At 43.5% G+C, this 26,706-nt stretch overlaps 1 protein-coding gene across 6 annotated transcripts in view; it reads right to left on the bottom strand.

The window, feature by feature from the left end:
- sptan1 (spectrin alpha, non-erythrocytic 1) overlaps positions 1–26,706 on the bottom strand; it is a 138,656-nt gene that overhangs the window by 96,841 nt on the left and 15,109 nt on the right. For all 6 annotated transcript variants that reach the window (XM_072488829.1, XM_072488827.1, XM_072488828.1 and 3 more), the window contains exons 2-9: positions 18,042–18,118; positions 17,530–17,692; positions 16,356–16,481; positions 11,215–11,355; positions 8,387–8,533; positions 4,237–4,370; positions 2,707–2,851; positions 2,064–2,218 (exon numbers count right to left, since the gene is read on the bottom strand). In XM_072488829.1, the coding sequence (XP_072344930.1) occupies positions 2,064–2,218; positions 2,707–2,851; positions 4,237–4,370; positions 8,387–8,533; positions 11,215–11,355; positions 16,356–16,481; positions 17,530–17,692; positions 18,042–18,115 (1,085 nt within the window). In that variant the 5' untranslated portion in view covers positions 18,116–18,118. The remainder of the gene's footprint in view (positions 1–2,063; positions 2,219–2,706; positions 2,852–4,236; positions 4,371–8,386; positions 8,534–11,214; positions 11,356–16,355; positions 16,482–17,529; positions 17,693–18,041; positions 18,119–26,706) is intronic.

The following is a 26,706-nucleotide window of genomic DNA, read 5'->3' as shown; positions in this document are numbered from 1 at the left end:
GGAGGCGATGAAGGAGCATGGAGAGGTGCTGGATGGTGTTGCGGCGGCGCGGCGGCCTTGTCGCGGCATGGTGATTGAATCATCTCATTGCAAACTCAGATGTTGCTGGTGGATTAGAGGAACAAGACTCTTGAGGGCAAAGGGTGATGACTTGGAGAACAGGTCGAGGAGACAGAACGTCAGAATTGAGGGTTTGCCGCAGGGGTGGAGGGCCCGAAGCCAACTGAGTTCTTTCCTTAGATGTTCACCAAGCTTTGGGGGTGGAGGCGTTTTTGCAACGAGTATGGACTTGGACTTGATTAAATGGATTTGATTTTGAGACTTTCCAATGGGGACGGTTGGGTGGGATTGGTTTTGAATTGTAATTTGTATCTGGGTATGTTTAGGATTAAGGGGGCTACGGTGGTCGGGCGTAATAATATGGGGAATATATGGCCCCCGGAGGAGGTTGAAGTATTGCAACGGCGTTGGGCTTTGGTTACTCTTCTGTAGCTGGGGAATGTTGTTTTCCTTTGTTCTTTGAGCATAGAATCTGGGTTGGGTGGGGGGGTGTTATCTTTGCTGGCTGTAAAGTTTCAGCTAGTGAACAGGGGTGAGGTGGAGGGTCACCTTTGTCTTCTATCTTTAGGAATTGGTCACAATCAGTGGATCGGGGGAGTTGGGGGTCTCCCATCTCCCACCCACCCTCTCCCCTCTCAAGGGTAGGTGTTTACATATGGTATTTCGTTGGCGCCTTGTGGCAGTGCCCCTGACCACTCGGGGTTTCTAATGGCCTCCAAGCCCCTGGTGTGGTCATCAAGACTGGTTTCAGTTTTTGGAAACAGTAGTGATTCCTGCCAACCTCATGCTGCCCCCTGCGGGTCGGTCATTCCCAGAAGCCAGGAGACTCCGGCATCCAATGGGCTGAGCTTATTTAAATACATTTAAAGGCTCTTTTAAATATGAGAGTCAAGTTGCGTCGGGTGCCACGGGCCAGGAGCATCACGCTCAGTTCGACACATGACACAAACTCCGTTTAGGGACTTTTCCCCTTATTCTCCAGAAATAGCCAGAGGTGCGCTGGGCGGGCATGTAGAATCGCGCCCATGGTGAGAGTCTGTATACTAAGAGCAACAAGATTTGGTAAGTTCAAAGTTTATGGAAGGTGAAAGATGGGAGGCCAACCAGAAAAACATTGGAAGAAGAGTGTCTGAGGGTTACAAATTAAAATTTCAGCAGCAGAGGCAAGTGTAGTGATGCCAAAATTCTCCAGTCATTGCAATTCATCTTTCCTGCTGGCACGCATCCCCGCCCGCAGGTTTCCTGGTGGCATGGGATGGCTACAATGGGAAATTCCATTGGCAAGCTGCAGGAGTATAGAATTCCGTCGCCAGTGAACGCCATGCCGCTGAGAAACACAGCTGGCGGACTGGAAAATCCCACCCACTTTTACTATGTGCATGAAAACGTTTCCCTGAATTCTTGTGTGTTAGCACCTCCTAGATTTTAAACCCTTGATGTTAGGGGAGGCAGTGACGAGAGGCAGTGACGTAGTGGACTAGTAATCCAGAGACCCATGCTCTGGGAACCTGGGTTTGAATCCCACAATGGTGACATTTGAATTCAGTTAAAACAAAATCTGGAATTAAGTCTAAAAAAGTAATCATGAAACCATTGTAGATGTCGTTAAAACCCATCTGGTTCACTAATGTCTTTAGAGAAGGAAATCTGTCGTCTTTACTTGGTCTGGCGTACATGTGACTCCAAATCCACAGCAATGTGGTTGACTTTTAAATGCCCTCAGGGATGGGCAATAAATGCTGGCTCAGTCAGCAAAGCCCACAAAACAAAAAAGTAACATAAATGGAATTTACAGTCAAATTTTGCTAGTTAAAAAAGTCGAAATACCACTTCTGCAGCTGCAGAGGCAATTTGAGCTTTGCTTTATAAAATGCAGATTTTACATCCAAAGGCCTATTTAGGTTTCTAAACTGCGTCCCTACTAATAAATTGTATGCTAGATGCAAACGCTATACATAACGAGTCTTCATGCAAGTTCCTGGCTCTTTCAATTCTGCTTTCACCTGTATGAATCATCAAGGCGTGTATGCCTCTGTGCTGCCAAGGTGCGGATTCGCTCCCAGTTTTGAATGAGCTCTTCTTGTTTCACCTGAATCTGGACTGCATTCTGTGGGTGTGACTGTTGTAGGCGGTCTGCCTCGGAAGTCAGTGCTTTCACCTGCACAATAAGCAAAAGAAAAAAGGTTAAGATATCAATGTGAATACAGCCTGCGTAGTAACAATTAATTGTAATGAGCTGTTATGGTCATATGCTTTGACTTACACCAAGCTGTAAACATATTACTGTTTTTATATACTGGAAAAAATATCTTTTATATTGTTGCCACTTGCATAATCTTATAAAGAGAATACTGGAAATTAATATACAACATTTACCAGCTTGGATTGCAGTTACTACAACTCCTCAGTGACTATGTAAATAATTCTTTCAAGAGCAAAAATTAGTAACATAGCCCTTCATAATTTTAAAATTATTACACCAATATTTTCTGAAGATGTTGACATTGACCCCTGACACTTCTTCCAAGAACGTACCAGGCTTTATAGAGATCAGTTATTTTTTGCAGAAATCTAGAAGGCATTTCAAAAATATAAGAAAGTAAATGTTTGAAAGATAGAAGTCATTATCCTAGATAAAAGTATTACCTTATCCTCCAGTGCTGCAAGATCTCGCTCCAAGCCTTCATGTTTGCGGAGAAGTGTCTGCACGCTAGCCAGGTCTCGTCCAAAATCATCTGATGCCATTAGCTGTTCTTTCTCTTTAATCCAACTAATGGTCTCATCCACATCTCTGTCAAGTACAATATGCGTTAGCACAGAATTGCATTTTGCAGGTCTAATTTTAGAACACGCAGAAACCATAAATTTTAGGTTCTCCTTTATGCCATGTTATTAATTAGGCCCAATGATTTTTCATCTCTTCCCAAGTGCAAACACTTAACGTTCCCTTTCATTTCCATTCAATACTCAACTATTTTACGGAGAAAAACATTATTAAAGACAATGCAGTAAAATTATTTAAACACAAGTTGAAAGTATTCATGTAGTAAAAAAGGATTGCCATGTGGTTTGTACGTGCAATCTGAAGTTTGAAACAATGAATGAATATTCGGAGATGACATGAGAAAAAATGATCATATTTACAGACTAGGATGGAAAATTAAATGATATTTTCTACATTTGAAGAGTGTTGTGTGCAAAGACTCAAAAACTAACTGGCTTGAAGTTTGCACATTCTCACCACCACAACCCAGAAGATATGCAGGGTAGGTGGATTGGCCATGCTAAGTTGCCCCTTAATTGGGAAAAAATAATTGGGTACTCTAAATTTATTTGAAAAAACTAACTAAACTTAATATGGCATGCAGCCATTTGTACAGTTTCTGAGAAAGAAATTAGCAACATCATCATAGAATTTACAGTGCAGAAGGAGGCCATTCGGCCCATCGAGTCTGCAGTGGCTCTTGGAAAGAGCACGCTACCCAAGGTCAACACCTCCACCCTATCCCCATAACCCAGTAACCCCACCCAACACTAAGGGCAATTTTGGACACGAAGGGCAATTTATCATGGCCAATCCACCTAACCTGCACATCTTTGGACTGTGGGAGGAAACCGGAGCACCCGGAGGAAACCCACGCACACACGGGGAGAACGTGCAGACTCCGCACAGACAGTGACCCAAGCCGGAATCGAACCTGGGACCCTGGAGCTGTGAAGCAATTGTGCTATCCACAATGCTACCGTGCTGCCCCTAAACAGAGGGCAGCGCGGTAGCACAGTGGTTAGCAAAGTTGCTTCACAGCTCCAGGGGTCCCAGGTTCTACTCCCGCCTGGGTCACTATCTGTGAGGAGTCCGCACGTTCTCCCAGTGTCTGCATGGGTTTCCTTCAGGTGCTCCGGTTTCTTCCCACAAGTCCTGAAAGATGTGCTGTTAGACGAATCGGACATTCTAAATTCTCCCTCCATGAACAGGTGACAGAATGTGGCGAATAGGGGCTTTTCACAGTAACCTCATTGCAGTGTTAATGTAAGCCTACTTGTGACAATAAAGATTATATTAAAAAAACGTCTGCAATCTAGGAAATCCATTTATTTATCTAGACACTCAGCACATTCTTGTCAAGCTTTTCAGTGCATTTCCTCATGTCAAGTCACAGTAATCAACTGACCCACCTATTAAAACGTTGCACCTCTGCTGCTCCAAAAAGCTTGCTTTGCCGCTGTTGTACCAGGCCCTTCAGTCGCTGCCAAGCAGCATTCACCTCATCCTGACGATGGGTGATAAGCACCAGCTCAGGGTGATTGTCCTAAACAAGGACAAAGAAAGAGTGTCAATCTTGTAACAACAGATCTCCTTCCAACCGGTCAGTCTGCAGACAAAAGAATACTTTACATTTCACATGGCATAATATAAAACATAATGGGGTAAAATTCTGGAGAGATTAAAGATACAAAGGTTGAAATATAGGGCACGATTTAACCAAAACCTTTCGAAGTGTGGTAGCGAGCGTGAACTACCGCGAGCTTCCCGATGCTCGACCCAACGAGGCCGTCACCACTGTACAACGTTAATTGGTCCACGAGCTTTACGCCACGCATGATGGTCACGTCAGCTGATTCGCCGGGTCCATGCTCGCCAGCCTCCTGCTAACAAGGGAGAGCAGCAAACCGCTCATATAGGGCGAACCCCACTCAGCTCACAGCCATGCCCAAGAGGAGACCAGTCCCACAACTCGGGTGGGGATGCCGTCTCGGGGAGATTGTTGGACAGAGGCCAGGCGAGGTGCCCTGTCCTCCCAAAGGTCAGCCACAGGGCAGCCAGTTCTGCCTGGGAGGAAGTGGCAGCGGCAGTCAGCTCAGGGAGTGTGACCAGGAGGACCAGCATTCAGCCTGTGCCAAAAGGTGATCAACGGCCTCCAACGTGCTGTCCAGGTGGGTTAGCACCGAACCCCACCCCCCCCCCCCAAAAAACAAGAATGCGCTAGGCACCACTCCTGCCCAGCACCGTTCTGTGCCCCAGCTCCGGCCCATCCACATCCAATAGTGCCAACCCTGCCCCCCCACCCTCCTCACAAACCATCTCCCCCCACCCTCGATGAACGACGCATGCAGCTAACGATGCCTCCTCGGTGTCCCCGCAGGAGAGGTTGGCCTACAACAGGCGAGAGAGGGGCCTAGAGGGGCGGCCAGGCACCAGACATCAGAGTCCCCAACCCCATGAAGAACGGGCCCTGGAGGTGGTGGGGGGTGGCAGAGGACAGACCTGTGTCACCAACATAGAGGTCGGCTTGCAGAGCAGAGGTGAGGATCCACTGGCTCCCACCGAGTTGAACAGTCACACGTAAATTATTACTGCCATACAGGATGACCCATGCCTCCCACTGACCACATGTCCATCCTCCCACACGATCCTCATCCAACACTGCCATCTCGGAATCAGCCGGAACAGGGCGGCATGGCAGGGCTTGTGCCACGAACAAATGCGCCGGGGCCCTCCGGCCCCAGAGGACGCCTGCCAGGGGCATCGAAAGTCACAGGACATGATAGGCAGTAGGCTGCCTCCACCTCTGATGTGCATCCGGAGGATACACCTAGACGCAGTGGTAGAGCAAGGAAGGCTAAGCCAGCCCCTGGGTGCTCAGATGCTGGCCACCTTGCCCGGGGTGTTGCCTCCCACAATGATCAGACATAGTGTCCAGGTATCACGGTATGATTGGGATGGTAGTCAATAACCCCCACAAACTATGCGGCACGCCTACCCAAGAGAATCCACTTGGGAACTGTGAGGCTCAATTAACTAAAATTGCCAATTCCATATTAGCAAAAGCCTTCAGCCGCGCGGCCTCCATAGTCAGCAGTTTTTAAATGGGTGGTCGGTGGGGCAGATGGGCTGCGGTTGCCCCCAGAATGGGAGCACACAGTCCCCCCCCCCCAATAAACAGGGTTGCCCACCCCCCCGAATGACACTTGGCATTAGATACGGAGCCGCTCCCATTAATTGGGCTTAAGTGGTGATTATTGGTTTCTCACCACACTACGGTAGGATCCTGATTTCGCCAACTGGCGCGGGCCAGTTAGATCGCAAACAGATTGGTGTCCAGCGCAGTTCTTGTTTTTGGCCTCTCCTGCGATTTAACGGCCTCGTTGTGCTCTCGCTTAAGTGAGACATGGTATTAACTTGCGGCCATAAACTTCATTAGATAAAGTCTTTTTCTCAGTTCAATTTTCATGCCAAGTTACTAATTTAGTATGATTAAATGCACAATGTGGAATATCGCAAACAATTATAAAAATATAGAGAAGCATTTCTGTTTATTGTTTCATGAATGAAACAGTGCAGTTAGGGGCACAGCTACACAGCCCAGAATAATAACAACCTTATCACCCTGCAGAGCTTGCAGTACCTCGGATGGCCAGGTGATTGCATCAATGAAGAGTTAATTGTCTGATGCAAAGATTTGTTAAAGGATACGAGAGGCATTGTGAAACAGAGTATTTCCAAGACACAAGGACTGACTGGTAGGACAGCAATGGCTATCTCTAGTCCTCCGTATTCCCACATCCCTATGCAGCTTGGTTGCTGTTCAGGTTGTATGAGCAACTGCTAAACTTTTAAAGTAACAACTACATTCATAAGTTTGTCCACACAGTCAGCCGATCCTGTGGGCAAATTTCTAAAATGGTCTGAACAGTGTATAAATCTAGTTCGATATTGAATTTAGGTTATACTGGATACAGGACCACAGTCTTATGTTATTAGGGTATTAAACCAGAGACATGGACTAATTCTCTCTAGGTAAGAGTTCAAATCACACCAAGGCACGTGGGGAATGCAAATTCAATTCATTATATGAATCTGGAATATTAATAACTCAGCTTGTCTTAGAGTCCTTTACGGCAGGAAATTTGGTGTCTTTGCCTAATAGAACCCATATGAGACTACCCCCGAAATGGCCTAACAGCACACTCGGTTATCATCACAATGTCCTTCTTAAAAACAATTAGTCATGGGCAATAAATAGCGGTCTTGCCAACGATACCCACATCCCATGAGTGGATTTTCAAAAAATATATATTTTTAAATCTATCACAGCCAACAATGGCTTCTCCTCTTGGTCCCACACCACTACGGTCTCCTAAAGATCTATTATTGCGCACCCCACCCCCACACCCGATTTCTCATCTAATTGCTTCCCTTTTGGCGACATCATCCAAAGTCACAGCACTAGATTTCTCATGTACACTGACAACACCCAGCTCCAATTCACCACCACCTCTCTCACTTCTCCACTGTTGCTAAATTATCAGACTGCTTATCCAACTTCCACTACTGAATGAGTAGATATTTCCTCCAATTAAATATTGGTACGTTAGAATCCATTTTTCTTTTGGGATTTTTTATATAATGGTCCCCACTCCAAACTCTGGACTTTTGCTACTGACTCTATACCTCTCCCTGGCAATAGTCGGAGATTCAGCCAGCCTGTTTATAAATTCAGTGTCAGACTTCAGAGAGACGTGCGTCCAATCTCATTCATACTATCACTAAGATTGCTTACTTCCCCCTCGACATCACCCAACTTTGTCCAGTTTCAGATCATCTGCTGCTGCAATCCTCACTCATGCCACTGTGAGGCTCGACTATTCCAGGTTGCTCTTCTATATTCTACCCTCTGTAATCTCACAGTCATTGAAAACTCTGCTGCCATGTTCCAATCACAGGAAGTCCCATTCCCTATCACACCCCTGTACTTACCATCTTACATTGGCTTGATTTTAAAATTATTCATCCTCGTTTTCAAATCCCTGTATGGCCTCACACTTCCCTACGTCTAATGTGCTCCACCTTCACAATCCTCCAAGATATCAGAGTTCTGCTAATTCTGGTCTCTTGTGCACCCCAATTCCAATAGCTCTGCCATTAGTGCCCATACCTTCAATTGCCTTGAACTTGAGCTCTGCAAGAGCCTTCCTCCACCTCTCGACCGTGCATTTCTCCTTCCCTTCACCTCTATACTGTGCATTTCTCCTTTAACACACTCATCAAAATCTACGTCTTTGACCAAGCATTTGGACATCCGTCCTAAGATCATCTTATGGCTCAGGGTCACTTTGTTTTGAATTGCTGCTGTGAAAGGCCTTTACATTTCATTATGTTAAAGGTACCATATGAATCCAAGTTGTTGTTATGCAATGTCAAACCCAAACAGAAATCTTCCACTGCTTTGCTTTAGAGTCAGGTGGAATTTTAATACAAAGTTGTAGTCCACAGCAATATTATAAAACGTATGTGAATATGTTCTAAACTAAAACGCTCTCAGACCTGTTCAAGTTTACCAGCCAGTTGATTAACTTCATTAACGCGCTCCTCATGAGCTGCAAGATCAGTCTGAAATTCCTCAAATTTCTTTTGCAAAACCTCCACATGCTCCAAGTCCTGGCCAACTTCTTCCGATGTCACAATAGCTTCCTAAATAGAGGTAAATATTGAAATTCAATTTTAGATGTGGATTAAATCATATGAAAAAATTTCCCCCATACCCATAAATAAAATTATGTAGCACAAATGAAAGGAAAAGATGACTCAAAATGTAACATCTGATCCTAGTTTTAAAATTACGAGCCAGGCTATTAAAATTGGCTATCCCCTCTAATTGAGGTTTAGGCACAATTTCAACCTCTCAAGTAGAGACAACCAAACAGATTGTTTTACATACCAATGCAAGCTATAAAGGCACTTCTGTTTCGGTCTCTGATGCCAGAACCAAAATTTGAAGTGAAAGAGCCCTCCTGAGAATTTTCGAATGAAAGGGTATGTTTGCGAAGTTACAGAAGAAATGATGGCCGGAGTTCTCTAGTCGTTGGGTTTCCCAGCGGCGTGGGGTGGCTTCAATGCAAAATCCTGTTGACAAGCAGCGAGAGTAGAGAATCCCACCACCAGCGAACGGAGCTGCCAAGCAACACATGGGGCAGGATTTTCCCAAAAGGGAACAAATCCCCAAGCGAGCGCGTTTAGCAGAGTGCTTCCCGGCACTCAGTGCCGAGAAACACATGGCTATTGAACGCGACACGCTTTGAATAAGGGGCCCGAAAGGGGAACGTGCATCCTCGGCACCACCCTGCCCAAGGGCATGTAGTTGGGGGCCTCCGATCCCCTTGTAGACCCCCACGAGTGCTGTTCCAACTGATCCCAGTTTGTGGGGACCAGTACCAAATGCCGCTCTTCCGAAGTCTGAGAAGTTAAGGGATTAAATCCCAAAGCCTCAGGAATTTGCACATTAGAGTAATATGCAGATTTGCTAAAAAGTGATCCCACCCATTGTGGGCGTGATTCTCATGAGATTGCGTTAAACCTTGCGAGGCGCTACGAGCCGGATGGATCCCAGGAGCAGGGTCGCCCGCCTTTCAGCGGCCATGCTGCGTTGTGGCAAGCTGCTTTCCTGGCGCAGCATGGCCGGAGAATCCAGCCCCATATTGCTGTTGAATACATAATGCTACCAATTACTCTACACATTAAGCATAACATCAAATACTAAACACAAATCATGGCCTTGGTATTCTGATTAATAGCTTTGATTCTACACTAGCTCAATCTCCTGTTTTTAGGAACAGCTAATAACTAGCACTAAAATTAGTTTAAAACAAACAGTAGTATTAAGCACAAAAGCTATTAAGTAGGTTCTAATAGCAAGGAATTTTGGTACATGTGCTAACGTGCACAATATCAGGGGAAATTACACACCGCAGTAGAGAAGTGAAGCAATTCTATTAATAGAAAGTTATGCGATTTATGTTTTGCAATGGGCCTATTAGGAGATTCCATCAACTCACTGTAGTGCTGAAGGAGGCCATTCGGCCCTTCGAGTCTGCAAGCAGGAACAGATAATCCTAATGGCCTTCTGAAAGAGCACCCTCCCTAGGCCCACTCCTCCACCCCATCCCCCTAACCTGCACATCTTTGGCAGCACCTGTGCAGAGAGAAAAGTTACCCTTTCGAGTCCGATATGACTGTTGGACACCAAGAGGCAATTCAGCATGGCCAATCCATCGGTGTTCATGGAAATAGCTCAATTTGGAGCACAAAACTAAATATAGGGTTGGGACAATAAAATCAAAATACTGTAGATGCTGGAAATCAGAAAATGCTGAAGAGTTCCGAAGAATAGTCATATTGGACTCGAAAGGGCAACTTTTCTCTCTGCACCAATGCTGCCATGAGCTTTTCCAGCATTATCAGTTTTAATTTTATATTATACCCGGCTGGGGTTGTGGTTGCATCTCAATGTTCCCATCACCACAGGAATAATATTTTTTTTTAAAATAAATTGAGGTTATCCAATTATTTTCTTTTTCCAATTTAAGGGGCAATTTAGAGTGGCCAATTCACCTACCCTGCACATCTTTGGGTTGTGGGGGTGAGACCCCCGCAGACACGGGGAGACACCACAGGAATAATATTAACATTTTGTTATAAACAAAAATCTTTGCTTGCAACTGTAACTTACAAGCCATAATCAAAATACAGGGCTGGCATTTCCTCAAAATGAATGATAGTTGTTGTCCTTTTAGAAACAAATTACTTTTACCTGCAAAGGGTGTTTTTAGAAATTATTTTATGGGATGTGCGCATCGCCGGCATTTGTTGTCCCTCCCTAATTATCCTAAGGTGGTGATGATGAGTTATCTTCTTGAACCGCTACAGTCTATCTCATGCAGATAAACCCACAGTGCTGTCAGGAAAGGAGTTCCAGGATTTTGAACGTGGGCTTTCTGGGTCTGTTCATTTGCATTCTATTTCTGCAGTTGTTAATCTGAAATCCACAAAAAATAGATGCAAGTGGCAGTAATCCATATTATATGGATTGCAGCAGTTTAAAGGAGTGGTTCATCATTACCTTCTCAAAGGCAATAAATATTGGGTTTGCCAGTGACGTTTGCATCCCAAGGACAAATAAAAAGAAATTGCAGTTGAATCACCTAGTCCAAAAAAATATGCAGGTTATATTTAAACTTAGAAAATATTCATTCTTTATCCTGGAGTATTCCTGAAATGAAACATATCATGTGTACAGATGACCTGCTAGTTTTCTACTGGAGGCAGGTATGTATGGGAGGGGGGGGATATTTAAAAAAAAGTAACAAATGACGAACCTTATCATTGATCCAATCCATGACATCATCACACTCTCGCTGGTACTGCACAAGCTTCTGAGTCTGCAGGAGTCGGATCCCCTTCTCCTTCATTTTCTCCAGTAGGCGTGCCCATAGTTGATGGAGTTCTTCTAGTCGGGTCTTGAAAGAAAGATTTAAAGAAATAAAAAAATACAAAAGAAAAACAGCTTTATGACATAGTACAAGTACAGAGAACATAAAAAACTAATACAAACGGTGTCATGTTTTTGCAACGTTAAACAGTTACCACTCTAATAGGTATAAATGACAGAATTATTTCCATAATGAATACTTGTACATTATCTGATATTCTGCATTCAACTACAACTAGCTCATTGCTAATATGAAAGTGCATTACCTCAAAATAATTTTACCATTAGGTCAAGTTGTAACATAAAACTGCATTGAATATACAACACAGAAACGGGCCTTTTGGCCCAAACCGTCCTGGCCAACATGTTATGATCTACACCAGCCACCACCTGTTCCTCTTCAACAAACTCTTTACCCTTCACCCTCTTAACCTTTTTTGTTTCTCCTTAAATGTATCTGCACTCTTAACTGTTCCCTGTGGTAGTAGGGGACACATTCTCACCACTTGGGGTAAACAAGTTTCTTCTGAATTCCTTATATTACTTTTTGGTGCCGACTTTGTATCGATGGCCTTCCATTTGTGGGGAAAGAGCAAAATTCAAGCATACTCAGCTGCATTCTCCGTCGGCGGCATCGTACGTTTCCCCCGAAATGCACTCACACGCAGATTTCCCGAACCCGTGGGGGTGCCCACAATGGGAAACCCCATTGGCCAGCTGCCGGGACGGAGACTCCTGCTGCCTGCGGGGGTGCGCCACATCAGAAAACCGGTGTGGCGGGATGGAGAATCCTGCCCACACCCTATCAAAATGTTAATTTTAAAAGATCTCTATTAGGTCAATGCTCCCTTTTTTTAAAAAGAGAGAAAAAACTCAGCCAGTTTATTATATCTATTAGGAAAGGATGGAGCAAAAGTAAACATCCTTTCAAAGGAAACATATGGCTGTGAAACAACACAAATTTGGATTGCTAGTTCCACTGATAAATTGACAAAGGCTTCCTGCAAGCGCATTGGAGAATTTAAACCAGAAGGTTCTATTCTTAGTTCTGTACTACGATGCATTCAAGACAAATAAAAATGGTCAAAGTGAACAAACATTAAGTTCACAGTTTACACAGGTTTCAATACCCATTTTAGTTTTGCACAGATATTATACTGTAGAAGGTAACTGGCAGACGCTAATCAAGCTGAAATTCTCCAGTCAGGAGGCTAATTCTATAAAATTAAAGCAAGTTGGTGGAGTGGTTATATAGTCACTCGCTATACAACTCATTAAAGAAAAACTTGCATTTATAGAACATCTTTCATAACCTCAGGATATCCCAAAATGCTTCAAAAGAAGTATTTCTGAAGTGTAGTCAATGAGGCAGCCACTTTACACACAGCAAAATCCAAACAGACAGCAATTAAATAAATTAGATCCGGGGGGTGGGGGGGGGGGGGGGGGGGGGGGGGGGGGTGGGGGGGGGGGGGGGCTAGTAGCAGGGTTCCCGATGTGGCAGAGAATCTAGTGTCAAGGAAGAAAAAAAAAATCAGTGCCTCTCCACCCCACACCAGCGGGATGATACAAACGGGTCATTTGAACCAATTTGCATTCTATTAATGGGCTGTGCACTAGATTCTTCATGACTCAGTGATGCTTCGGCCCTCTTAGGTCGGAAATCACACGGGCGTGGATGAGTGCAAGTATTTTCCAATGTGGCCCTGATGCAGTGGACCTCACGGTGGGCCAAGGGGGTTTAAGTATTTAATGTAGCTGCCCCCAAATCCATCGGAGGGTCCCCCCCTTACAAAGCAAATCCTGCACCCCTCCCTCATCAGACCCCACCACCAGAGAAAATTGTTTATTTTCTTTTCCTTTCACACTTGAAAACATATGCTTGCTTTTAATCTCAATGAATAGAAACATCCAGCTATGATTGAAAGTTCCTGACCACATCAAAAGCGCCTCTGCTGAGAAAGTGGAATTGAAATCACTTAAATCCTAGATGTTTATAAACATCTTCTGCACTGTAAATTCTATGATAATCTATGAAACAGAGGTTAGGTTCAAAGCAGGGTACTGGAGATGTATTCAAGCGTGAAGGGAAATGAAAATAAACAATATCGACATCAGGCTGTCTGAAAGCTATCACCTGGTCTGTTAATTGCAACCTACTAAAAGCTTTTCCCCTTTGAAAGTAAATAGAAGCCTTGCAGATCAAAGGATTGGAGGTGGTTTAAAGCCTTGTGATGTGATTTTGGCTTTCCAAGAAGTAACAGCAGTTGTTTTCCACACCTTTGTCTGAGACAGTAGGTGTAAGGGACAGGTGAATGAAAAAGCAATGGCTCATCACTGTTTCTGCCTAGACTGCACTTTTTGGTCCGCCTTATCGAAATGGCAGCCAGATAGCAGGATTCAGAACGGAATCCCTTGCTCTCCCACCAAGCATACATTTTCATGGCAAGGGAAAGGGAATCATGGAAGCATACATAGAAAACAGAAGCAGTTGGATGCCATTCAGCCCTTCAGGTTCGATCCACCATTCATTATCATAGCTGATCATCAAATTCAATACCCTGATCCTGCCTTCCCCTCCATATCCCTCGATCATTTAGCCTTAAGAGCTTATCTAATTCCTTCTCGAAATCCCACAACATTTTGGCCTCAACTACTTTCCGTGGTAATAAATTCCACAGATACACAATTCTCTGGGTACCCTAGTTCTGGACTCCCCCCACCATCGGGAACATTCTTTCTGAATCTACCCTGTCTAATTCTGTTAGAATTTTATACGTGTCTATGAGATTCCCTCTCACTCTTCTAAACTCCAATGAATATAATCCCAACTGACTTACTCTCATGATAGTCCCGCAATCCGACTGATAAACCTTTGCCGCATTTCCTACATAGCAAGAACATCTTTCCTCAGATATGGACATCAAAACTCCAGGTGTGGCCTCACCAGTGTCCTACACAATTGCAGTAAAACATCCCAATTCCTATATTCAAATCCTCTTGCTATGAAGGCCAACTTACCATTTGCCTTCTTTACTGCCTGCTGTACTGCATGCTTACTGTCATCGACTGATGCACAAGGACACCCAAGTTGTCGCTGAGTATCCATTTCTCTCAAGTTACACCCATTCAAATAATAACTTTATTTCCTATTTTTGCTACCAAAGTGGATAACCTCACATTTATCCATGTTATACTGCATCTGCCATGCATATGTCCACTCACTCAGCATGTCCAAATCATGCTGAAGCATCTCTGCATCCTCCTCACAGCTCACCCTCAAACCCAACTTTGTATCAGCTGCAAATTTGAAGATAATACATTTAGTTTGCTTCTGGACGCCGCTCCTAGCATCTTATGATCAGCATCTTAATGAACACTTAATTAGGAGGCCCAAAAGTTACGTTGGCCATGGAAAAAGTTAACAGAGAGCAATGATTGTGAAATAAAGCACAATGTATGGTTATAAATTATATAATTTCTGCAATTTAATGTACGCTGAAAGTGACACGTGCTGCTTATTTCATAATCGATCACTGGTTTTAATTTCTATCGACAATGGTTTCCGTAAAAAAAAAAACTAGTTGGTTTCCGTAAAAAAACTAGTTGTCACCAAATTTTTGATAAAGTGTAACACTGGGCCTAGCTGTTCAGGTCAGTATCACCCAGCAATGAAGCAGATGATGGTGAGGGAGACAGTGGGCGCGATTCAGCAGACAAAGGTTTAAGTCCGCTTTTGGAAGCATTTAACGGGGTGTTTCTCGGCAGCTGCAGTGCCAAGAATCATCCCACTATGCAACAGCACGTTTTGACTTTTATTTGGCCTCGGGGAGTTTTGCTCCGCACTGGAGTGATTTCCTGCTGGCACACTGAAAAGGCAGCCTCGATCCCCCTCATCCACTTTCTTTCCTTCCCCCCCCCCCCCCCAGAATCTTGGCAGTTTGGCATCCTAGCAGTGCCACCTGCCAATGTCAGGGAGATAAGCTGGCAGAGCCAAGGTACCAAATGCCCTGTCGCCGACCACACAGGGATCTCTACTATCTCTCTCCTCCACTCCTCTTCCCCCCCCCCCCCCCCTCTCTCCTCCCCACCGCCACCACAAGGTGCCAGTACGTCTGGTCCAAGTTTGTGCGGACCAGTACTAAACTGCGACCTGGCGAGGCCTCGCAGGTGCGATGGCAGAGTCCCGGGTGCCAAGTATTTAAATGAGCCATTAGACTCAATACAATTTGTAATGAAATTTGGGTCCCAAATGAGACTGTGGCAAGTGAGCCACCAATTTAGGTTGCACTTGCACTTTAACTTTAGTGTTGTTGTAAAGCTGACATGTTGCACACCAAAGATACAGTTTTAGTATAAACTTACCGACTATTGTCAACACACTTGAATACACTTCAAATGCAAGGCAATAACATTCATCATGCTTTAAATTCCCAGCTATCTCTACCATATGAATATTGACATAATATGGTTAGAATTTTCTGCTCAACATTCTACCAATAAAAAATATTATATACCAAGTGACATGGAGTCCTTTATTTTTAATTAGAAGGTCAAAGAAGAATCCCTTATCCTCAAAATGTAGAAGAAGGGCAAATACCCAATCACAGTGATGAACGAGGATAACCAGATTGAAACATTATACAAAATTTGTAGGTTTCATTTTAGGATTGGAGTTAGGTAATATCATTACATAATTCAACACTGCTGTAAATCAGGCCAGGCCCACTGCCAGCTGATTACAGAGTGACATTTGGAGAAGTTTTAAACAGAAAAATCATAGTCAATAAAGAAAAACAAAACACAAAGCACACTTCCAACTTATCCCAAGGAATGAAAGTCAAAAAGGCACACTGTACTACACAGCATTTATGCACCTACTTCCATATGAGTACCAATCTGTACTGTGGTTACAATAGGTCGTTGTGTAGTCCGGTAGGGCGTGAAGGACTAAAAATCAACATGAGGGTTACATTTCTGATTGGCACGACAAAGGAACATAAAACCATACAAGACGCAGCCACTTACTCGAATTGTTTCTGATGCAAAATGCCCATCTGTTATCATTTTGTTGCCAAACTCATCAAGTTTAATTATGGCACCTGCATTAGCTTGCACTTCAGCCTCAAATGCCTGGTGCTTTTGTAGCTTGCCCTGCAAAAAAACAAAAAACCATCAAATTTGACATTTTAAAATTTTATCGCATTCTTTTCTGAAGGTGCTAACACTTGCTGAGCTATAGTTTCATGAACATCAGCAGCATCTGTAACTAAAATGATCCAACATTCATCTATGACAATAGAAATGATCGACCAGGAGGGTCCTCAGTTGATGCTGATGCACATACATTTTCCAAGAGTACACAGTGGAAACTGCAAAGCCCACAATGTAATTTCCATTAATTAAAATGAATGCAAGGTTTAGGTAGGATGTACAAATTTCCCAACATGTGCTACTGGTGAATGCATTTGGAGCATACAATTGGGAAAATCTCCTCTCTGGGATACCCCATTCAAAAGGGTGTTGGTGTAAATAGGAGAGTCCTGAACAAAGCATCCATAGAGCTGCATCGCAATGCAAGCCACCATCTTCAGGAACAGAAGAGGAAAATTAGAGAGAAAACATCCAAACAGTAATTAGAAAGGCTAAACCGACAGCCCAGTGAAAAATAATTATCTTGTACATATAGAATTGGAGGTCTTATGGCACAGTGGATAGCATCTTGCCTGAGCCAGAAGCTCTAGATTTGAGTCTCACACCATAACTTGATGACCAAGGAAGGGGTGTTCATAACACGGGCAAAAGGTTGAGTATCGACCTACAAAATCCTTCCAACGCATGCCAATGGCAGGCGGAAACTGATGGGAGACACTCCTGGTCAGCCATAGAGTGCCACCCCTCAAGCTATAAGCCTCTGCTTAGAGGCTAGCGACCTGTTCCAGGTAAAACTAGCTATGGAAACAGATTAAAGTCAGTCTTGTGCACCACCCGGTGCGTGAAGAGAAACAACATATAGAATTGTATATTTAAAATTTAAAAATAATAAAAACTATTAACTGAGCAAAGTTATTTCATCCTGAAACAAACAATGCAGATTCAAACTGAAGAATGAAGATTTAATGAATGAGAAAGAAAAGTCTGAAATCAATATTATGTTAAAACTGAACCGTTCAAGTGGTCAGAGGCTTAGAACTTCACACACCTGGAGATTGCTGGGATCCTTGTAACTCTCATCAGATGCAATTTGCAGTTTCTCTTGAATCCATTTCTCCAATTCATCTGCATCACGGCGGAAACATTGAAAGCCAAAAGAATCATCTAGCTTCTGCCGTCTCAGAAGGGATAGCTCCTTGAATCGCCGATACCTATTTTGCATAGACAAAAGGTTTCCCTTCATTCATCCCATTACCAAAATATTTTCAATGAGCAGCCCAATTCCTAAGGACTTAATAGTTCCTCATCTCACCCTACTCTATCGCTCCACTCCTTCACAACTTTGATTTACCCTTGGACCACTTTTGCAAGTAATCCAAAAATAATCTTTTTACAGACGTCCTGGCTAGATGTGCACTCTTACTGCATAATGCTCATTCAAGCATAGAGGTTGTTTGAAGAAACACCAATTTATTTTATTACAGCAACATGCTTTGGTGTAAAACCAGAGCTACTCTAATTCTATACAATTCCCAGAATACAAAAATAAGAAATTCATACCTATCTAGCACTTGTTGACGTCTTTCCTGGATGTCATCCGCTGAATCTAGAACTTTTACTCCTGTGGAATCCATTTTCTGTTACAGGCATAAAAGCAAACATTACATTTACGGATCCTTGACCAAAGCATTAACTCAAACAGCTCAAAAGAGTGCATCCATTTTAATTATTGTAACTAACATTTAGCTCTATACTGCGATAAATAAATCTTTTCCTGCAAGCAATATGGTTACAAATCATTGACGGTCAGCACTCGCAGTATAACTACAATAAATTATTCAATAATGGAAAGCATTGAAATTCCAAGATACTCCATTATGAACTTTCACAGATAACCTTTAGGACCATGATGTTGCCAATAGGCACATAGGCATGCAAACATGTGCAATGTCAATAGACAATGATTACTGAGGCACTTCAGACTTCTTGGTACAAGCTTTCCCAATACCGCATTAGTGACTAAAGCACCAAAAAACTGCTACCTCCGAGTGACAAGGCTGCAAGTTAATACAGTTGTCCTGAAATCATTCTAAGAAATTCTTAAGGAGTTTATCAGTACAGCTGTGAGGTTGAACTACTACTTTAAAAGAACAAATAAAACGTTTTATATAGCAGTGTTCATAATCTCAGGACATTCCACAACAGCATAACATTTTTGAAATATAGTCACCGTTAACAGACAACTTCACTGGTAAGTTGAAGACGCAACTAAATTATACAGCAGGCTTACAGCATGACAGGGTGACATGACTTCGTAAAACCCGAAGGTTTATTTCATAGCATTTACAGTGCAGAAGGAGGCCATTCGGCACATTGAGCCTGCACTTATGACATCCCGTCACCCAATAGTACAGAACAAGTTTTCCCAGCAAAAAAATTAAAACACACACAATTGATGTCTTAATCCAAGAATTAATTGGCTATTTTAGTTTTAGCCATGGTGCTGAATTATCGTCAGAAGAAACTGTGCGTATTAAATTGTTTTTTTCCAGTTTTGTGCCATACATCAGTCTTGGGGGTGGTCAAGTATTCACAGCCTGAATTTTTGTACTATTCTTTTCAGGATTTGGGGGGAAAATTTAGATTTCAAGAAATAGCTTCCAATCACAGAAATGTTGTGAATAAGAAATTGCAGCTTCAACCATAGTTGAGGCAATTCACCAATTTCAAATATCTGTTCAGAACCTGCAGACTAATTGGTATTCTTTGAATCCTAAATACAATTTTAGTCTCATCTAAATTTAGCTTCATTAATGAAAATGTAATCTAAAATAATTGTACCTATTTTCCAGCTGTTTCAAGTTAATGAAAAAAAACACTGCTGCGCAGTACAACTTACTGGGATAAACATTTGGCAATGACTAAAAGGCTGTATCATAATTCCAAAGTGAAAGACAGGGTAAAAAAGGTTCAATAACTGCAATTCAGTTTGCAGTATACCAAAATCATTGGTTTGTGAACAATTCCTTTCAAAATTATGGGCATGACTTTTAAACCAGCATCGGGAACCTTGTGTGCTACATCATTATAATTATTCTTAATGCTTAGTGCAAAGAACAAACTGTGTATAATTAAGCATCCAAGTCACAACTCCAACCAGCAGCTGCCACATAACCATCTCATTCCTGACAATTATATCTTGTGCTATTTCACAATCGGTGCTTCCTTCTCAATTAAGCAGCTTGCCGACTCTCACCATGCATCTCTTGACATGACACCAAGGCAGCATCTGATCAGGTATGGCAATAAGGAGCCCTAGCTGAACTGGAGTCAATGGGAATCAGGGGGGAAAACTCTGCACTGGTTGAAGTCATACCCGGCACAAAGGAAGATGGTTGTGGTGGTTGGAGGGCAATCATCTCAGCTCCAGTACATCACTGCAAGAGTGCCTAAGGATAATGTCCTGGGGCCAACCACCTTCAGCTGCTTGCTTCATCAATGACCTCCCTGGCCAACCACCTTCAGCTGCTTCATCAATGACCTCTCTTCCGTCACAAGGTCAGAGGTTAGGGTGTTCACTGATGACTGACCAATGTTCAGCACCATTTGCAACTCTTCAGAAACTGAAACATTTCATGTCCAAATGTAACAAGGCCTACGCAATATCCAGCTTGGGCTGGCAAGTAACATATGTGCCACACAAGTTCTAGGCAACAAGAGAGGATCTAACCATCACCCTTTGACATTAATGACAACATCATCACTGAATCCCCACCATCAACAACCTGGGGGTTAACATTGAAGTAGGCTTCAATGAAGTCGCCACATTCCGGCGCCTGTACGGGGAGGCTGTTACAGGAACAGCCTCCCCGAACAGGCACCGGAACGTGGCGACTAGGGGCTTTTCACAGTAACTTCATTGAAGCCTACTTGTGACAATAAGCGATTTTCATTTCATTTACTGGGGCTGTTTAGCACAGGGCTAAATAGCTGGCTTTGAAAGCAGATCAAGGCAGGCCAGCAGCACGGTTCAATTCCCGTAACAGCCATCTCAGGATGCAACTCAGGATGGGCAATAAATGCTGGCCTAGCCAGCGGTGCCCACATCCCTGTTTGTTTTTTTAAAAACACCCAGCCCACCATACAGAGAAGGCAATTGGAGCAAATTAGTGGAAGAAACCAGCACCATGGAACTAGTACTTCTTTCATGTGGCCTTCGGAAGAGAAGCAGCCATCATCGTTTTAATGTCAAGTTCCCTAATCAGTCCAATGCACTGCTGGAGAGCAAGTGTAATTCGCTGTCACCTCAAAAGGGGGAAAGATGTTATTATGTACGACTTGGTTTGGCATGGGTTTCCGCAGTCACAGCAGATGACGTTCTGAAGTGCCACTTGCACATCAGGTGGCCATATCAGTCATGTCCAGCCCGCATTCAATCAGCGAGAAACTGTCTGTGACCCAACATCTGAAGAACCAGGCTTCAGTGTATTTATTTGGGATGGTGTTTTCTGCTCAAGCATTCCTCCAGATGTCAATGTTGAGAAGTTGCAGATGTTCCATCTAATGGAGAGCTTTTTAGCACCATGTGCGAGTTGGGTGTTATTGAAGGTCTCTGTGGGTCGGATTGTCCAAGTTACTGCTGATACGAGTTATTTCCATCATCATCATCATCATCATCAAGGCAGGTGATCAACCCTGGTTCCATGAAGGGTGCAAGAGGTCTTTGCAGAAGCAAATTGATAGATAGGGGCCAAGTGATCCCACAACCAACGGATCACAGATCTAAGCTTTGCAGGCCTGCCACATCCAGGCATGAATGCTGGTGGATAATTAAGCAGGAGGAGGCTCCACAAATATCTCCATATGCAATGATGGAGGAGCACAGAACATCAGAACAAAAGACAAGGCTGAAGCATTTTCAATCATATACAGCCAGAAATGCAGAGTAGATGATCCATCTCGGCTTCCGCCTAAGGTCCCCAGCATCACAGGTGCCAGTCTTCAGCCAATTTGATTCACTATGTAGCATCCAGTGCATTCAATCATTTATTTTTTTAAATAAATTTAGAGTACCCAGTTTTTTTTTTCCAATTAAGGGGCAATTTAGCGTGGCCAATCCACCTTGCCTGCACATCTTTGGGTTGTGGGGATGAAACTCACGCAAACACGGGGAGAATGTGCAAACTCCACACGGACAGTGACCCAGAGCCGGGATCGAACCTGGGACCTTAGCAGGGCTAACCCACTGTGCCACCGTGTTGCCCTTATTCTGTCATTTCTTGATATCACAATGTCACTCGGCCCTGACAACATTCCAGCAATGGGACTGAAGACTTGTGATCCAGAACTTGCCACGTCCCTAGCCAAGTTGTTCCAGTACAGTTACAACACTAGCATCCATCCAGTAATGTGGAAAATTGTCAAGTATGTCCCATCCACAAAAAGCAGGACAAATCCAACCGAGTCAATTATTGTACCAGTAGTCTACTCGCGATCATCAAGTGATGGAAGAAGTCATCAATAGTGCTGTCAAACAGCACTTGCTCAGCAATAATCTGCCAACAAGACACTTAAGTTTGGGTTCCTCGAGGGCCACTCAGTATCTGATCTCATTATAGCTCTGGTCCAAACATGGACAAAAGAGTTGAACGCAAGGAGATGAAGTGAGAGGGACTGCCCTTGACATCAGGACAGCATTTGATAGAGTATGGCATCAAGGAGCCCAAGCATAACTGGAATTAAAGGGGAATCATGAGTAAAACTCTCCACTGGTTGGGGCACACAGCACAAAGGAAGACAGTTGTGGTTGTAGAAGGTCAACCAACTCAGTCCTTGGACATTGCTGCGGATGTTCCATAGGGTAGTGTCCAAGAATCAACCATCTTCAGCTGCTTCATCAATGACCTCTCCATCATCAGATCAGATGCTCAGCATAATTCACGACTCTTCATATACTGAAGGTGGTCCAAATACATCAAGACCTGGATAAATTTCAGGCTTGGGATGACAAGTGGCAAATAATATTTGCACCACACAAATACCAGACAATGACCATCACTAAAAAGAGAGCATCTAACCATCTCCCCATGACATTCAAAGACATTACCATCACTAAATCCCCCACTAACCCGAGTTACCATTTACCAGAAACCGAACTGGACCAGTCATATGAATCCTGCAGCCACATGAGGCGGCTAGGAATGCTGCAGCGAGTAACTCATCTCCCGATTCCCCAACCACCATCTACAAGGCATAAGTCAGAAGTGATGGACTGCTGACGCTTCCTTGGATTAATACAGCTCCCACAATATTTAAGTTCAATATCACACAGGACAAAGCAGCCCATTTGATTGACATCCCATCCACCACTGATGTATGGTGCCAGCAGTGTGCACCATCAACTAGATGTACTGCAGCAACTCACTAAGGCACCTTCAACAGTACCATCTAAACCAGTGAACTTTTATCACCTAAAAGGACCAGGGCAACAGATGCATGGGAACACAACCACTTTCAAGTTCCCCACCATCAACACAAGTTGGAACTATTTGTCTGTTCTTTCACTGTCACTAGATCAAAATCCTGGACCTCCCTTCCTAACAACACTGTCAATGTACCTACACTACATGGATTGCAGAAAAAGTTTAAGAAGGCATCTCATCATCATCTTCTCATTTAAAAGCTAAGGATGGGCAAATAATGACCTAGTCGGCAACACCTTCAACCAGTGAAAAATAAATTTTGTTTTGTTTTATAATTCTTTGCATGTCAGCGCATCCCATCGAAATGGAATTGATCTCAGAATTCCAGAGATTATCCTCATTATAGAGTGTGGTGTGTCAATGTACATTTGGGCATGACGACCTGAGGCCCATACCCATTGAACTAAAATCTAAGTACAGCCAGTCACAGAAATAAAGCAAGGATGGAAGCTAGAAAAAAACTACTTGAACCAAAACTCTTAGAATTCAAAATCCTGGGGCAGCTTCCACGAAGCAAAGAATAATGGACTCTAGATTCCACATTCCCAAGAATATACTCAAAAACAGCCAGCTGACCATTGATGTAACTGCAAAACCAGTACATGCAACCATTTCATATGCAGCTTATAAATATTCATTAGTGTTCACTAGTAACTGAACCATCATTATTTGATAGATCACAAAGCTGAGTAATTATGTTTAGTGGAGTATTCATCTTGCGATTCCTCCCACCCCCAAAATTGCAGTCATTCTAATAAACAAGCAAAATTCACCAGCCAATGTAAAAAGTTTTTGTGTATTGTGACAACAGATCATTTGTGTATTGTGACAACAGATCAGTAATAACTGATGTGGAGATGCCGGCGTTGGACTGGGGTGAGCACAGTAAGAAGTCTTACAACACCAGGTTAAAGTCCAACAGGTTTGTTTCGATGTCACTAGCTTTCGGAGCGCTGCTCCTTCCTCAGGGTGAATGCAGAGGTATGTTCCAGAAACATATATATATATAGACAGATTCAAAGATGCCAGACAATGCTTGGAATGCGAGCATTAGCAGGTGATTAAATCTTTACAGATCCAGAGATGGGGTAACCCCAGGTTAAAGAGGTGTGAATTGTGTTAAGCCAGGACAGTTGGTAGGATTTTGCAGACCAGATGGTGGGGGATGAATGTAATGTGACATGAATCCCAGGTCCCGGTTGAGGTCGTACTCATGTGTGCGGAACTTGGCTATAAGCTTCTGCTCGGCGATTCTGCGTTGTCGCGCGTCCTGAAGGCCGCCTTGGAGAACGCTTACCCGTAGATCAGAGGCTGAATGCCCTTGACTGCTGAAGTGTTCCCCGACTGAAAGGGAACATTCCTGCCTGGTGATTATCACGCAATGTCCGTTCATTCGTTGTCGCTCAGACGAGGAGGAGTGTAACAGACATCTGCAGACGTTGAAAGATGCCCTCGTACAAACGGGATATGGCGCTCGACTCATCGATCGACAGTTCCAACGCGCCACAGCAAAAAACCGCACCGACCTCCTCAGAAGACAAACATGGAACACAAGAATACCCTTTGTTGTCCAGTACTTTCCCGGAGCGGAGAAACTACAACATCTTCTTCACAGCCTTCAACACGTCATCGATGAAGATGACCATCTTGCCAATGTCATCCCCACACACCCACTACTTGCCTTCAAACAACCACGCAACCTCAAACAAACAAACCATTGTTTGCAGCAAACTACCCAGCCTTCAGAACAGTGACCACGACACCACACAACCCTGCCATGGCAATCTCTGCAAGACGTGCCAGATCATCGACATGGATACCACCATTACACGTGAGAACACCACCCACCAGGTACGCGGTACATACTCGTGCGACTCGGCCAACGTTGTCTACCTCATACGCTGCAGGAAAGGATGTCCCGAAGCGTGGTACATTGGCGAGACCATGCAGACGCTGCGACAACGAATGAACGGACATCGCGCGATGATCAGCAGGCAGGAATGTTCCCTTCCAGTCGGGGAACACTTCAGCAGTCAAGAGCATTCAGCCGCTGATCTACGGGTAAGCGTTCTCCAAAGCGGCCTTCAGGACGCGCGACAACGCAGAATCACCGAGCAGAAGCTTATAGCCAAGTACCGCACACGAGTGCGGCTTCAACCGGGACCTGGGATTCATGTCGCATTACATTCATCCCCCACCATCTGGCCTGCGAAATCCTACCAACTGTCCTGGCTTGACACAATTCACACCTCTTTAACCTGGGGTTACCCCATCTCTGGATCTGTAAAGATTTAATCACCTGCTAATGCTCGCATTTCAAGCATTGTCTGGCATCTTTGAATCTATCTATATGTATGTTTCTGGAACATACCTCTGCATTCACCTGAGGAAGGAGCAGCGCTCCGAAAGCTAGTGACATAGAAACAAACCTGTTGGACTTTAACCTGGTGTTTTAAGACTTCTCACAATAATAATTGAGACTCGGAACCTTATTTCTGTGAAAGAATCAGATTATAAAAGGGAGGCAGCCCTTAATTACGTTGCATGCTTCTAACACAAAAAGATCAGTGATAAGGAATTTATAGTTCGAGACACCCCATCCCCGTCCACAAAAATAACAGGCGTCAGACCGGAAAAGACTTCATCGCAATGCTCTGTGTCTTTGTTAAAGGTTCCAAGTACTGAACTGGTTACATAGAAGATTTCAAACAAACATTTTAGTTAGGCAGGGTAATACATAAATAAAAGAAGCATATATAGAACGTAATTACAACAGGAGCAACTTAAAGAAATATATACCAAGGATTCAAAAGCATGCCAAAAGGGAGGCACTGAGTTTGCACATACCCCCATGTCTGCATTGGCCACTCTGATTGCCCCTTAATTGGGAAAAATAATTGGGTACCCTAAATTTATATAAAGAAAAAAATTGCCAAACCAGAATATCAAACATGAAAAAATTTGTAAATTACATCTATACTCAAAAGATTGAAAGCAAGTTGGTTATGACTGGCGGCTTGCACCACAACCCAAAGTGCATTGTATCCCTGAAAGGGATTTATTAATTGGGAGTTCATCCTTCACTACTGTATTCATCCATTTTAGTTTGAAAATTATTACCAAGACTTTCCATTTTCAGCACATTTATTATCCAAAAAATATAGTCCACCCAAACCTACACTGCTTTGGCAGATGAATACAAAAAACCTGCATCCTGTTAAGTAGTGATCTTTAAATTTAGTTCTGTTATTATGGTATTCCAATGGGCAATACCGATTGTCCCTTATTGGTGCAGGAAACAAATCAGAAGTTTTATCAATCAACGTGAGAAATAAACTTGCTGATAAAGCAATTATCAACATGATTAACTTTTCAATTGTAGACATCTCATCTTTGGGTAAACATGAACAGGGGCTGTTTAGCACAGGGCTAAATCGCTGTCTTTGAAAGCAGACCAAGGCAAGCCAGCAGCACTGTTCAATTCCCGTAACAGCCTCCCCGAACAGGCGCCGGAATGTGGCGACTAGGGGCTTTTCACAGTAACTTCATTTGAAGCCTACTTGTGACAATAAGCGATTTTCATTTCATTTCATTTTTCATTGATCGTGTGGTTAATTACATTTCCAAGTGGTGCGCGCACACATCTGTTCTTTTTGGAAAAAGTCACTTACACGCACTTTTTTAAAAAATCAATCATGTGATGTGGGCATAGCTGACTGAGCCAGCATTTATTGCCCATCTCC

The sequence above is a fragment of the Scyliorhinus torazame genome, chromosome 22 (assembly GCF_047496885.1).
Source record: "Scyliorhinus torazame isolate Kashiwa2021f chromosome 22, sScyTor2.1, whole genome shotgun sequence".
Classification (NCBI taxonomy): Eukaryota; Metazoa; Chordata; class Chondrichthyes; order Carcharhiniformes; family Scyliorhinidae; genus Scyliorhinus; species Scyliorhinus torazame.
The sequence above is the reverse complement of the archived record's forward strand: the minus strand, read 5'-3'. Positions and strand labels throughout refer to the sequence as shown.